The sequence below is a fragment of the Podarcis vaucheri genome (assembly GCF_965113315.1).
Source record: "Podarcis vaucheri genome assembly, chromosome: 7".
Lineage (NCBI taxonomy): Eukaryota > Metazoa > Chordata > Lepidosauria > Squamata > Lacertidae > Podarcis > Podarcis vaucheri.
The window spans coordinates 50,542,870-50,556,140 of NC_138765.1; the positions used below are offsets into that span (position 1 = coordinate 50,542,870).

Sequence of the window (13,271 nt, forward strand, 5' to 3'; positions counted from 1 at the left end):
GCATGGCCAAACTTGGAACTCCAGCTGTTTAGGACTGCAACTCCAATCATCCCTAGCTAGCAGGACAAGTGGTCAGGGATGATGGGAATTCTAGTCCCAAAGCATCTGGTGGGCCAAGTTTGGCCATGCCTGATCTATGCTGTCTAATGAAGTGTCTGCTGGCTGCCCCAGCCTCCCATCTCCTTCTCTTAACACCTCATAACTTGGCTGCTTGCTTGTCTCTGAACTGTTGTCTCCCTCATAGTTCCGCTGTAATTCAATACTGCTTCCCTCTTCCCTGGCAGCTACAGGAGAAATGGGGACGATCTCCACCATTCCTCCTCTTCCTCTTCATTCCAGTCTGTGGCAGAATGTACTGTTGCGAAATGCAGAACACGGACCAATACCAGAGCCAAGAAAATTATATAATCCTGGTTGGAGAAGCTGAGGGCTAAATTTAGCGTTTGGGTTGGCAAAGACCTTAATCAGTTTGGCACAGGCTAGGAAGAGAGATGGCTGTGCTGAATGTACGCAGTGTCCTGGTGACTGGGTCCAATCGGGGTATTGGCTTGGAGCTGGTCAAACAGCTAGTTGGGAAAAGCAACCGGCCAGAATGGATCTTTGCCACCTGCCGGGACCCAGAGGGACCACGTGCCCAGGTGAGCTCCAGGGTGGAACTTAGGGTGGGTTTCCCTTTGATGCCAAGGAGATTGTGCCCTGGTCAGTAGAGGTGCCTCACAAGGCTCTTTAAGTGCCACATTGCTGGGGTAGGTTAAGTGGCTTGGAGATAGTTTGCATGTCGGCTCAAGCACAGATTGTTTACCCCTTTTGGGGTGCCTTTGCTGAAATTTTTCCTTGCAGAGGTAGGAATGAAAAGCTGGAAAGAAGTTAATTACTCCCACCTGAAGAGCATTTAAACAGAGAAGTAAATATCCTGGTGGGTGTTGGAGATAACAAGAATAACTCCAAAGCTTCTGAAATACATATCATGGGATGGAGATTACTAAGGAGTCAATTACATTGAGCAGAGTGATTATTTTTTCTGAGTCAAAGTGTTTAGGATTAGAATATCACTAAACATAATAATTTGTATTGAAACAAGAGTGCCAGGAAACTGATTTGTGAGTCCACATATTAAAGTATAACACTCTGTTTTTCATCTGGGGAGTTCCTCTCCCCAGCTAAGCAAGAAGCCCTCTTTCTCCAGCTCCCTGCTAGGCAGTCCTTCCTAGGGACTTCACAAGAAGCCACAAACTCCTCTTTTGCTGTAAACAGCAGTGTAGCATTGCAACATAGAAATGCAGAACTGAGAAATGATTGCAAATATGTAGTTTTGTACTCTCCTGTTGCATAAACAATAAACAAGTTTATTTTTAATCTCTTGGTTGGAATAGTTTGTTCTTTTAATTTAGAGAAAGAAGTGGCTTGGAATTGATTTTTTGGTGGAGAACTGCATGCAACCAGAAGCAAGTGTTCCTTGCGATCTTTTCTGAAAATCCTACTTGGACCCTCTTACATGGAAGCTCTTTCTCTGTTCATATATTAGAGAATAACACTGTTTTTCATCAGGGTTACTCAGTCATATATAAACACATGCTTGGTAGCCAAAGGCAAGAAGGAATTGCAAGCAGGCAAGTGAGCGCTCTGTGCTCTATGCCTAACTGTTAGAGGATAGAAGCCACAAATTATATTGGGTTAAGACTTGTGGTTCTCTTGGGGGAAGCTTGTTTTATCTCTAGTGGTGAAATCTGCTTTCTCAGAACTGCATGTAAAAAGTTTGAGTTTGGAGATTGCTAAACAATTTTTTAAATATAAGTTTGTATATAAGTAGCACAAGGAAAACAAGAAAGTTGACCAATTAAATGGGGAAAGACAACAATGCTGCTCTGTCAAATGACTGAGTGCATGCTGTTTGCGACAAGAAAAACCTAAGATCATTACCGTATTTTTCCGCTCCATAAGACGCACCTGACCATAAGACGCACCTAGTTTTTAGAGGAGGGAAATAAGAAAAAAATCTTATGAATGAAACAGTGGGTGTATGATTTTTGTGGTTCATGCTGTGGCCACAGACATGTGATCTGATGGTGAATTTGGGGTGACCCAATGCAAAAATCCTGAGGACCCATCCTTTGTAACCACGTTTTTGCGCCATTGTGGCCCCACGCAACAGTGGGTGCATGATTTTTTTGATGCAGGCTGTAGCCATGGACATGCTATGTGATCTGATGGTGAATTTGGGGTGACCCAATGTAAAAATCCTGAGGATCCATGGGCTTTTACCTCCCCCCTCCCAGGCAGCCTCCGCTAGCGTCCCTTATCCCTCTTCCAATCCCACTGATCAACTGTTTCCTTTCAACACTCCCTTCCCTCTTGTTTGCCTTAGTGTCTTTTCCTTAGCTGGAGCAGTTTTTTGCTCCTCCTTTTCTTCTAATTTCTCTCCTTATTGCTTTAGTCTTCCTGTCCCCCCCCCTTGCAAGTTTGCTATCTCCCAGGCAGCCTCCTTTATCTCTAACATCCCTTATCTCTCTCCCCGATCGGCAAACGTTCAGCGGCTTTGTTTCAACACCCACTTCCCCTTTCAAAAAAGAAAAAAGAAAAAAAGCATGATCTGCTTTTTGCCCCTGGTTAATTCGGCTCCAGGGACCACACATTCACTCCATAAGACACACAGACATTTCCCCTTACTTTTTAGGAAGAAAAAAGTGTGTCTTATGGAGCGAAAAATACAGTAAATGATTCATATATCATGCAGACACGAATTCCATAACTACTGCACTGGTGCACTTAGGGAGTGTTGCAAATTGTTAGCATTGGTATAGGTGAAAAATATTGCTTTAAAAAATATGAAGCCCATTGGCCTGTTGGCAGATCAACTTCTGCATGACATGAAGGCTGGCAACATTAACCCATGCTATGTGAGAATCCCTTGGAGACAGTCAGGTTGTATAGCTACTGCAGTGACCAGAGGAAGAATGGCTGCTGAGAGGAATGCAGAAAGAAGAAACATTCATGGTACACCTGCATCAGCAAAACAGGATGCCTTCATTTGCCCCCACTGCAACAAAACATGTCTCTCCCATATTGGACTCTACAGCCACAGCAGGCGCTGTAACTCTCCAAGGGTCTGACTGCATCCTCGAAGGCGCACTCTTTCACCGACAGTTGGTAACTGTTACCAAACATGAAATTTCTATACTGTCCTTCACCCAAGGATCAACATGCAACTGTGAAAATTGTATTTTCTATCTGCAATAATTGATGACAGAAGAAAATTATTTCTTAAGAAAATTTGTGTGAGGGAGATTCAGAATTCTAAGTTAGTTTTAGGCTTTTTTCATTCTGGTTATACATAATTCTGTTCAGATCTGCATAAATTCATACTATTTCATTCATTTTTATATTTCCTTTCACTGTTTGTAAAGAGGAGAAACCTTTTTATAGGGGCATGTTGTGATTTGTCCAGGAAATTCAGCATTCTAAGTGTGTTTATTTTGTAGTTGATTTGCTTCCAAGTTCACTATTTCTATTTCTGCTACCTTGCCTTACCGTTAATCTTTGTTTTCTAATGATCTAATGACTGGGGACAAATAAATAAATCTGATATGGCAATCAACCATTTATTGGATTACTCTTACTGGTCCAGTTGCTCCTGTGGTTTATCGTGACTTAGAGTTTGAGTCCCAAATATCTGTTCTTTGCTGTCACACAGAAGGAAGAAACACGGTAACAACGTGAATGCCTAGTGGGAAATCACTCTCCTCTTCCTATCCTGTCTCAAATAATCCCGTATGCAGGACGTGAAGTTCTATTCTCTCTCTCCTTTTTTTTAATATTTCAGGAATTGAAGAATTTGGCTGCTAAGCACCAGGGAGTAGAGATTCTTGCATTGGGTAAGTGCCTGCTCTCTCCACCCACCCCACCTTAAATTCCCTCATCCTAAATTACTGTCTACAATAGCTAGAATTCAAGGCCATCTCATTCAAGGTATTTTGCAGGTTACATGTGCATTGTTTCTCCAGTGCTCACTTAGGGAGCTTCCAGATGGGGGCTCAATACTTCAAATCAGTCATTTAAATGTCACAAACAGGTTGTTGGCTGAAATAAGTATGGTTGGTTGTGTTTGTTTGCTTAATCACTTGGATTTTCCACAGAAAGGGGAAAATCTAGACTAAATCAGGTAGTAGCAGGGGGAGGGGGGAAATGCAGACTGGCATTCTGATGCCAACAATGTCATGGAGAAACTGCAGAAAAAATTGCATGTATGAGGAGTTCTAATGCCACAGTAAATGCCTTCTCAAAACTACTTTAGAATATAAGTGTTGGATCCAGGACCAAAGCAAAAAAGCTAATATTCTGCCAGGTAGATAAAAAGAGAGAGAGAATATGTTCCTCTATTTGGTATAAATTCAGTATGTTGCAGCAATTGGCATGCTTAGTAAGTAAATAGGCAATGTAATAGAACAAACACAGGGAGTACTGTAAGTACTGGCAACCGTATAGTCAATGCCTGGCCTTGAGCATTCTCAATTCAACACTGAGAGTTTCTCAGAACAACAAATATATTTTTTAATTATATAAAAAAGGGGAAAGCCCAATCACCCAGTGAGGACTGTAGTTGTAGAATGTTGTGTGTCAGTTAAAAGTGAATAACAATAGAAAAGAGACCTTTTTCACTTTCACAAGTATAGCAACGCCTATAAAAACACTGCTAATGCCATGACCCCTGAATCTAGTAGTAAGCCAGACACAGGTTGGGAGGCTGCAAAGATACCAGCTAAGGAACTGGACAAAGTTCAAGTCTCTGAGGGGCTTGTTGGGGACCAGGGAACATTGTGCCTAAAGCCAGGGCACTTATGAGTGTCTTTCCCTGAGCCTGAGGAGCCAAATGCCTCCCACCACACTTTGCTGGTCCAGCAGTGCACTAGGAGGCTATGGAACACAAGAGAAGTGTCCATCTTCAGGTCAGAAGGATAGCCCTTTAAGGCTCTGAAGTTGTTCACAATGGGGTGGAATGGGCTAGAAAAGGTAGTTTGGAGGTCAAGATTTAAAAGGTTTCAGTCTGGTCCTAACCTTCATCTGAGCAAGTAGGTCACCTAGAGCTATCTGTGGTACTATTTCTGTCCAACACATGCAGACAGAAGTTGTTACTTAAAAGTAAGAAATATCTTTATTCAGACAAATAATGGTGCAGGCTCAACAGCAGAAAAATTACTCGGGAGTCATGATTCAGAAGTTCAGGAACAACAAAATAAATTCAGAATTGGACGGAAGTGATGAAGATGTCCCAACAAGTTTCCATGCCCCACCTACCAAGCTTTTAAAGACTAAGTGTGGTGCATTTACTCATGGCACTTGCTTGCCTTGATAGAATGTTGGGTTTGCAACCATGTTTTCATTGGGCTGGGCGAGTATGCTCCTGTCTACAAAGGTGCCACACCTGGTTCTAGCCAACAAGACTGCATGCTCGGGTTCAACTGCTGCTTCCTCTGTCTTTGGTGGCTCACAACCCTCCCCAGCCTCAACTGGGAAGCAAGGGAGAGCCAGCACCCCTGCTTCCCCTTCTGAAGCAGCTGAGACTGGGGTGGAAAGGGGAAATCTCCCGTCCTCTAACCCAGGATCCCAGAATTCAGCCCCTCCAATTTTTCTTCTTCCCCTTGTGTCAGGGCTTGCTGTCCCAAGCTCAAACCCAAGGTGCTGCAGAGCTCATGACACCTTGTTGCCTTCTCTGTGGGACACCTGTACAGTTCTGGCAAACATGTGCTTGTCCATTACGTCCATTTTATCCGCTACACATAATATATATGGCATGTATGCATAAAAATGTGCCAAGTAAATTGATCCATAGTCTTCTGGATTTCCAGAGCAAGAAGACTGCAGGTACAGAGCAATAGGAGTGCTGGTGAGGTCTGCAGGGTTAGATCTTCATTCACTTTCATTTCCTTCAAAATATTTTTGCTACTGTAGATACTTCCGAGCCATCTAGGGTCAAGGCTGCTGCAACCCGAGTCACAGAGTGGTTGAAGGGAGCTGGGCTAAATCTTCTGATAAACAATGCTGGGATTTTAAAGCTAAGCACTCTGGAAACAGAGACACCAGACAGTATGGCTGAGGTATACAAAACCAATGTGATTGGTAGCATGTTGGTGACTCAGGTAAGACTCTTTGTCTCTTTGTTACATAAACTTTTTGTTGCAGAGCCCTTGACTTTGGAAGGTCATGATGCCATTGCTTTCTGGCTTTTGGGGTGATGGGTCCGTGTGCCTTTTGCATTGAGAACATATGAACAGCAGGAACTTTTTATAGCTGCATGCCACACCAAAATTTAACAGATGTGGTATTTGCGGTTATGGAAGTAAAGTGATGAGAGAAGGTTGCCCTGATGAACAGCTTCTGTCTGGGTGAGCTGCAAGAGAACTTTGGCATGCCACTGCATGCAACTCCTGGGCTTATGTTTGTCCTCACAGTGAGAACGTTGAACTGGAGAGGAGATACACTGACCTTCTCACTGACATAATTATCTAGATCTACTCCAATCCAAGTTCAGAACTTGATTTGCGACTGGATTAGCCTTGGTTATCAGTAGAGGGTCAGAGAGAGTGCAACCCTGCTGCTCCTGCTTGATCTCTCATGACCATAGATGGTCTATGGGAGATTGGTACCAGCAGCACTATTCTGCAGTAGTTGCAGTCTTATCACATTATTCTTGAGCTATGGAGTGCTGCAGGACACTACATGTCTCCAGAGTTATTTAACATCCATATGAAACCTTTGGGTGTGGCCATATGGAGATCTCGCACAAGGTTCAGCTCTATTTGTCTGTAACTTCAGAATCAGGAATGGTGGAGCAGGTCCTAGACTGGGGTCTGGATGTAGAGATAAGCTGGATGAGGGCTAATTGAATCCACTTTATTTTTCTTGCACCTAGGAGCCATAGCCACATGCCTCTTTGTTCCAGGAAGCAGGAGAGAGAGAAAGGGAGGGAAGCAAGGCTGCTGGAGCCACACCCACTGGCAACTTGTGCTCAGGGCTAAGGATAACCCTTTCATGCATACAGGCATGAGTCAATAATTGAATATCACAACAGAAGTCTCTTTCTTAAGTATACATTTTTTATTGGTTTTAAACCTGTCTTTTGCTAGTTGGAGGGGTGACTGTTTGAAAACCATTTTTATCTGTTTTTCTGGTATGTTTGTCAATTGCCTTTAGATGAATGGGAAATTAATAATAATCAACATTCATTCTGCCCTTCCCTTCTCCAGGCATTCCTGCCCTTGCTGAAGAAGGCATCTCAGGAAAGCTCCAGGAAAGGGATGAGCTGCAGCAAAGCTGCCATTATCAATGTATCCAGTGAGGCCGGTTCTATTAAAAATGTCCTTGTATGGAATGAAGGCCAAATCATTGGTTACCGTTGTAGCAAGGTATGGAGGTAACAGTGGTTGGCTCTGCAATCCAAAGTTTGAAAGTAGCTCTCAGTTAATTTCACCTTAGGGTGCTGAAAAGGTTCTTAGAAAATCCATGCTATCTTGACTGTACCCATTTTTGTTAGCAACGTTCAGAAACTTTCATCTGGTTAGAGTTAGTGCATGCTGGCCTATTTATTTAATTTAACAGAATATAGATTGATAGATTTAAAAAAAATCTCTAAGCACATTACATAAAACAATAGATTTAAAAATAAATATATAACATTTATTTAAGATACTGATAGCATACTTTTAAGACAAACTGACATAATTAAATAGTTGTATTTGAAAAAGAGTATAGATAATTTATATATTTTTAAAAAAGTATACATAATTAGGAATGGACATATGTCACTAATTTCTGGTTTCTCGTAGCCTCTCATTTTCCCAGCCTTAAATTCAATCATCTTCCTTTCAGCTGTAATGTGATTTTTTTGTATTAAAAATCCTCTTGAAAATATAACTCCGAATTTCTCTTAATAGACACATTCTTGATGCAGTTTTCACTGATACACGTTTGTATGTTATTTTTACAAATATAAGAATTTTATGTGCACTTTTCTATGTATGCTATATGCTTTTTGTACACATTGGTTCAAGAACAGAGCCACAAAATTTAGAGAAGTGTAAATTTCGAACAGAGATTGTTGTATTTCAGTTTGTGTATTGGTTTGAGTAGCTTCTCATCAAAATATAAACAGAATTGAATTTCTACCTGCTTCTGGTATGTCTCTCTCCTAGGCTGCTCTGAACATGCTCACCCGGTGCCAGTCCCTGGGATATGCCAAAGACAACATCCTGTGCATTACATTGCATCCTGGGTGGTTACAGACAGACATGGGAAATAAATTGGTATGTGATTCATGTATGGGATGTTATGAGTAGTACCTCTGGTGGGGGACATGTCATACTCCTTCTGGACTAGTTTGTCCACCTTTGCTCCCCACCCCACCCTGCACTAAACTCTCACCTGTGGCTCCTAGAAACTATCAGCATGTGACCTGACACATATAGACAATTGCAAAACAATAAGGTCTGTGCTGCCTTTAAAAGTTTTTTTGTGCTTCTGGAATTTGCTTCCTTGCTGTGGGTGGGTGTTTTAAACTTCTATTCCATCCACTCCTTTTACTTTCCTAACCAATTCAGCACTATAAGGCTTTCCATTATTAAGAATCTCACACAATGGCAGCCCCTCTCTCAGCCATTCAGATACCTTGTATTATTCACTTCCCTCTTTCCAAGCAAAATGAAGCAGCTAAAGGCTTGTCACTTTACAATTTCCCTATAGTGTTCTAAACCTCTTTTAAGCTTCATTATAACGTCCTTAGGAAAAGCAAAGCGTGCTTAAAAACAAACAAACAAACAAACAAACAAACAAACAAACTGTAAACAAATGCAGATTGCTTTTCTTCAATGCATTCTGTTCCTGGAGACCTGAGTAAATTCTATATTTGCTCACAGCAGAAATTTCCAGCATCCCAACTTCCTCCACCCTTTAGTTGCGGGAACTATCAATATATCCTTAGTCTCTGGTTCCCCTTAACCAGGTACTAATCAATAGGAGGATGTGTGCTCTCTCTTGACTTATCCATGTTTGTCTTTTTTTTTCCTCACTGTGCAAGACATTCATTTATTTTGCACAGTACAAGTCACTCATCTATTGTCTTTCCAAAGCTGCAATGACACTCATAGATTTATCTCCCATGAATTTGATTCCCCTGGAAAAACAACAGCACCTGTAACTGAACATCAAATTTTGAGGTCCAATATAGGTTAGCCCTAGGATCCTTTGGTGGCAGACTTTGTGAGAAACTTTTTGGACGTATGTAATGTCTATCAGACCAGCCTTATCAATGCATAAGTAGAAGAGCTATCAAGAATATTTCTCTGTTTTCCTCTCATAGGCTGTTATGACGGAAAGCTCAGGTAGACCAGAGGTCTGGTGGGGCAGTTGAATTCCCCTAGAGTGGTGTGGCTCGCAGAGTACTGGGCTGGAGACTCACTCTGATTGTCTGCGGGTACAGCTAGCCAGAGAGGATTGGAGACAGCACTTTGTGAGAGAAAAAGGAAAGGAGTGGAGACTGGGGTTTCTGGTTTTCAGCTGGATAAGAGAATAGTCTCTGAGCTTTGTGTGTAACATCCATTCTGAGGAAAAGATCTACAACCAGAGAAATAAGTTTCTCAGCTTGGATCGAAAGACAGTGATTAGTGTCTTTTGAGAGTATACAGACAATTCCTGCTTTTCTACTGGTGGTACTCAAGGGTACGCAGTACCCGCAACTTTTTATAGAAGAAAAGCACAGGTTAAAAGTGTGGCATTTACTGTAACAACTGCAACCTTTTTTTTCTAGAAGAAAAGCACTGCAGACAAGTGAGAACTGGGTAGCTGAATTTGAGACAGGAGAAGTGGAGTTGTGAAGGAACACTCTGCTTGGGTCTCAATTCAGTAAGAAGGGAACAGATCTTCTGGTGAGAGAAGAGTAATCCCAAAACCAGCTCGGAGGGGTGTAGTGGTGATCCTCTGGTCTGGTATACTAAAAGAGGAGCCTCAGGAGTGAGATTTATAGGAGGCTGGGAAAATGACAGAAAGTACCACCTTGTTTCAGAACCTAAGCTTTAAGACTTAAGCTGTAACACTTCAGTAAATAGTTTAAGAAATTGAAGGGGAGGGGAAGCTGTAGATATACCATCTTGATTAGAAGCCTGTAACATCCACTGAATTTAATATATAGAAGTTTACTGTTTCTTGGTAAACTTGGTAGTCTCGGTAGTGGTGCCCGCCCTATGGAATGCCCTCCCATCAGATGTCAAAGAAATAAACAACTATCTGACTTTTAGAAGACATCTGAAGGCAGCCCTGTTTAGGGAAGCTTTTAATATTGGATGCATTTTCATGTTTTGCTGGAAGTGCCCAGAGTGGCTGGGGAAACCCAGCCACATGGGCGGGGTATAAATAATAAATGTATTATTATTATTATTATTATTATTATTATTATTATTATTATTAACCAGTTTTACCAATTTTGTTTGTAAAATAATATCTTTTTCCTGTTTAATTGCAAGTCATTGTGTCACGTTTCCTATTCTCTTTCCAGGGGCAGCCCCCACTGACTGTGGACAACAGTGTGCGAGAAATCCTGAACACCATTTCCTCTCTCTCTGAGAAAGACCATGGCACATTTGTGAACTTGGATGGGAAAGTCCTTCCCTGGTAAAACACGAAACAACCTGTTTGTCTGCACTGCAGAAGGAACCCCTCACTATCACAGCCAACATAAACACCTGAGAAAATATGCCTTTTTTCCTACTTCTTTAAAAAATACATCTTCAGCTGAAACTCTCACCATCTAGCCTTCCTTTGAACTATTCTGTGTAATGAGGTTAATTCCTAGTGGCTTTTGCAGTCTCACTTGCTTGTATTTCTTTTTAACAGTGCAAGTCATCAATTAACTCATTTATTCACACTTTCAAGATATAGGCATCAAGGGTGCTAGTTAGCCTCCACTGCACACATGTTATGGATGCTTCCAGATGTGGGTGACCTAGCAACAGCCAGTGGTTGCTGTTCTGCTTCAAGCAAAAAGCAGAATAACAACTATTCACTGAGATCGCTGGAATCCAAATAACATTGTTTGGCTGAGTAGATAGTCTCCTTTCCCCCAGCCTCAAATGTTTGGAAAGGGTTATTTGGGTGGACTATGGCATGTGGAGGCTAAACCAGTCAATGGGGCAGTCTTCCTCTTCCCCCACCAAAGCATTTGAAGGGTCACAGCTAGAGATTTGCTATATCTAATGCATATATTTGGAGAAGCGCTGTAACAGCTCAGCGGCAGAGCCTCTGCTGTGCATGCGGAAGGTTCTGTGGTCAACCCTGATTCCTCCAAGAATATAGAATCATAGGAATGCCCCTTGTTTGAAAATCCAGAGAGCCTCTGCCAGTCAGTGTGGACAATACTCAGCATGATGGACCAATGGTCTGACACGGTATACCGCAGCTTCCTTCCTATGTTGCTCCCTCAGGGGCTGGCCCAACCGTTTGGCAGAGGGAGGCAGCAAGTAAACAAAGCTATGTGAGCAATTAAAATCATCAAAATGAATGCAAGGAAGAAATAATTCAAGTAGGCTAACTGTTTAAGTATGAAATGGTTGATTGCAGTAATAAATGATTTTTTGAATATTGGATAATTTTTAAATTTTAGTAACTGTAAAAAACATGATTGGAACTTACTATGATTTGCAATTTCCTAATATTGTAAGCTATTCTTTTTGCATTTCAATAAAGTAGGTTTGCCTATCTAATGACCTGGCATTTATCCTCATTAAGTAATACTAAACTAAACAATACATTTATTATGTTACTATTCCATGTAATTCAATATGCTATGTTTCCTAACAGCATTTGGGGTGTGGTGCAAGAGGAGGCCCCCAGGGCTATGTTTTGGCCATAGCCAAAGCTACTTTTGTTCAGCCCAGCATCATAGTTGTCTTTCTCAAAGTGGAAGGGTTAAAGTGGACTGCAAAGTATAAGAGCTATAGCTGAGCATAGCAGGAAGAGCCAGAAACTCCATTCTGTCCAAAGGTCACCCAGAAAGCAAGGTACAAAACAATGGCTTTTCCCAACTTCTCTCTTTAAATAGGCAACAAGCCAAACTTGTAAAGCCTCTTGCTAAGCCAGTGCATGAAGGGAGCTCCCAACAAATCTCTTTCTCATTATTTCTTGTCATGTAGTATCTGGGCTGCTGCCAGTCTGCCTGCCCAAGGAGCTGAGTGGTAGAGCTGCTCCATCCATGAGGCAAGGTTTGGTGACCACCTTGGGTAGCAGGGTCCACAGGGGCAGCAGAGCCAGACTTAGGTCTTTATCCTCTCCCGGCCCCCTTGTTCCTGATGTAGATCTTTACTCAATCCTCCTTCCCTGGCAGGGAGGGGAGTGCCATTTTGTCATTCACCTCAGGTGACAAAATGTCTTGGGCCAGTCCTGCTAAGTGGACTTAGCAGCAAAGCACTTCAGGGAAGAATTGCACACCACCCAACACTCCTCAGGTGAAAATAGGGACATTCTAGTCTACATCAATAATACTTCATTCCGCCCCCGCCCCCCCCCACTCCAGCACCAGATTTAGGATGGTGCAGGTAGTTCAACCACACAGGGTGATGAGCTCAGCCAGTGAATGATGATGATGATGTCTCTGTACACCTGGGATGAAGAACAGGGGTCAGCAACCTTTTTCAGCCATGGGCCGGTCCACCATCCCTCAGATCATGTGGTGGGCCAGACTATATTTTTTGGGGGAAATGAATGAACTCCTATGCCCCACAAATAACCCAGAGATGCATTTTAAATAAAACGACACATTCTACTCATGTAAAAACACGCTGATTCCTGGACCCTCCGCAGGCTGGATTGAGAAGGCAATTGAGCCGCATCCAGCTCCCAGGCCTTAGGTTGCCTACCCCTGATGAAGAAGGTGGGAAGCACTTCTACGGATGAGACTCTGGCACTTCCCACTTTAAAGGACCAAGGACTTGTGCACCCACTCCCAGCCCTCTTTGTCCACCCCCACCAACCCCCCTGGCATCCATGGCAATGCCTCCCCCCATGCAAAACACTGACAGGGCCCAGGAGGTGGAGGTGTGGGGAACACGCAGGCAGCCAAACACAAGTGCACACTCCGGGATCACTGGGCGGGGTGGGTGGGTGGGAGTCCAAAAAGCAGCAAAGGTTGTGGAGAAGGGCTTCTTGCAGTGGCGATCAGGGAAAGCCAAATGATGAATGAGAACAGGTTGAGGGAAAGGCGGAGGCACTTGGTGTGTGGCATGATCCGCTCT

The 13,271-nt window shown here is 42.7% G+C and overlaps 2 protein-coding genes across 4 annotated transcripts in view; one reads left to right on the plus strand and one right to left on the minus strand.

Moving 5' to 3' along the window:
- LOC309535868 (C-signal-like) overlaps window positions 1–13,271 on the minus strand; it is a 59,595-nt gene that overhangs the window by 18,273 nt on the left and 28,051 nt on the right. The window lies entirely within an intron of this gene.
- LOC309535883 (C-signal-like) lies at window positions 439–11,744 on the plus strand. The gene is made up of 6 exons (XM_082229399.1): window positions 439–638; window positions 3,821–3,872; window positions 5,947–6,134; window positions 7,242–7,400; window positions 8,187–8,297; window positions 10,541–11,744. The coding sequence occupies exons 1-6, from the start codon at window positions 492–494 to the stop codon at window positions 10,658–10,660; spliced, it is 777 nt and encodes a 258-aa protein (XP_082085525.1). The 5' UTR covers window positions 439–491; the 3' UTR covers window positions 10,661–11,744.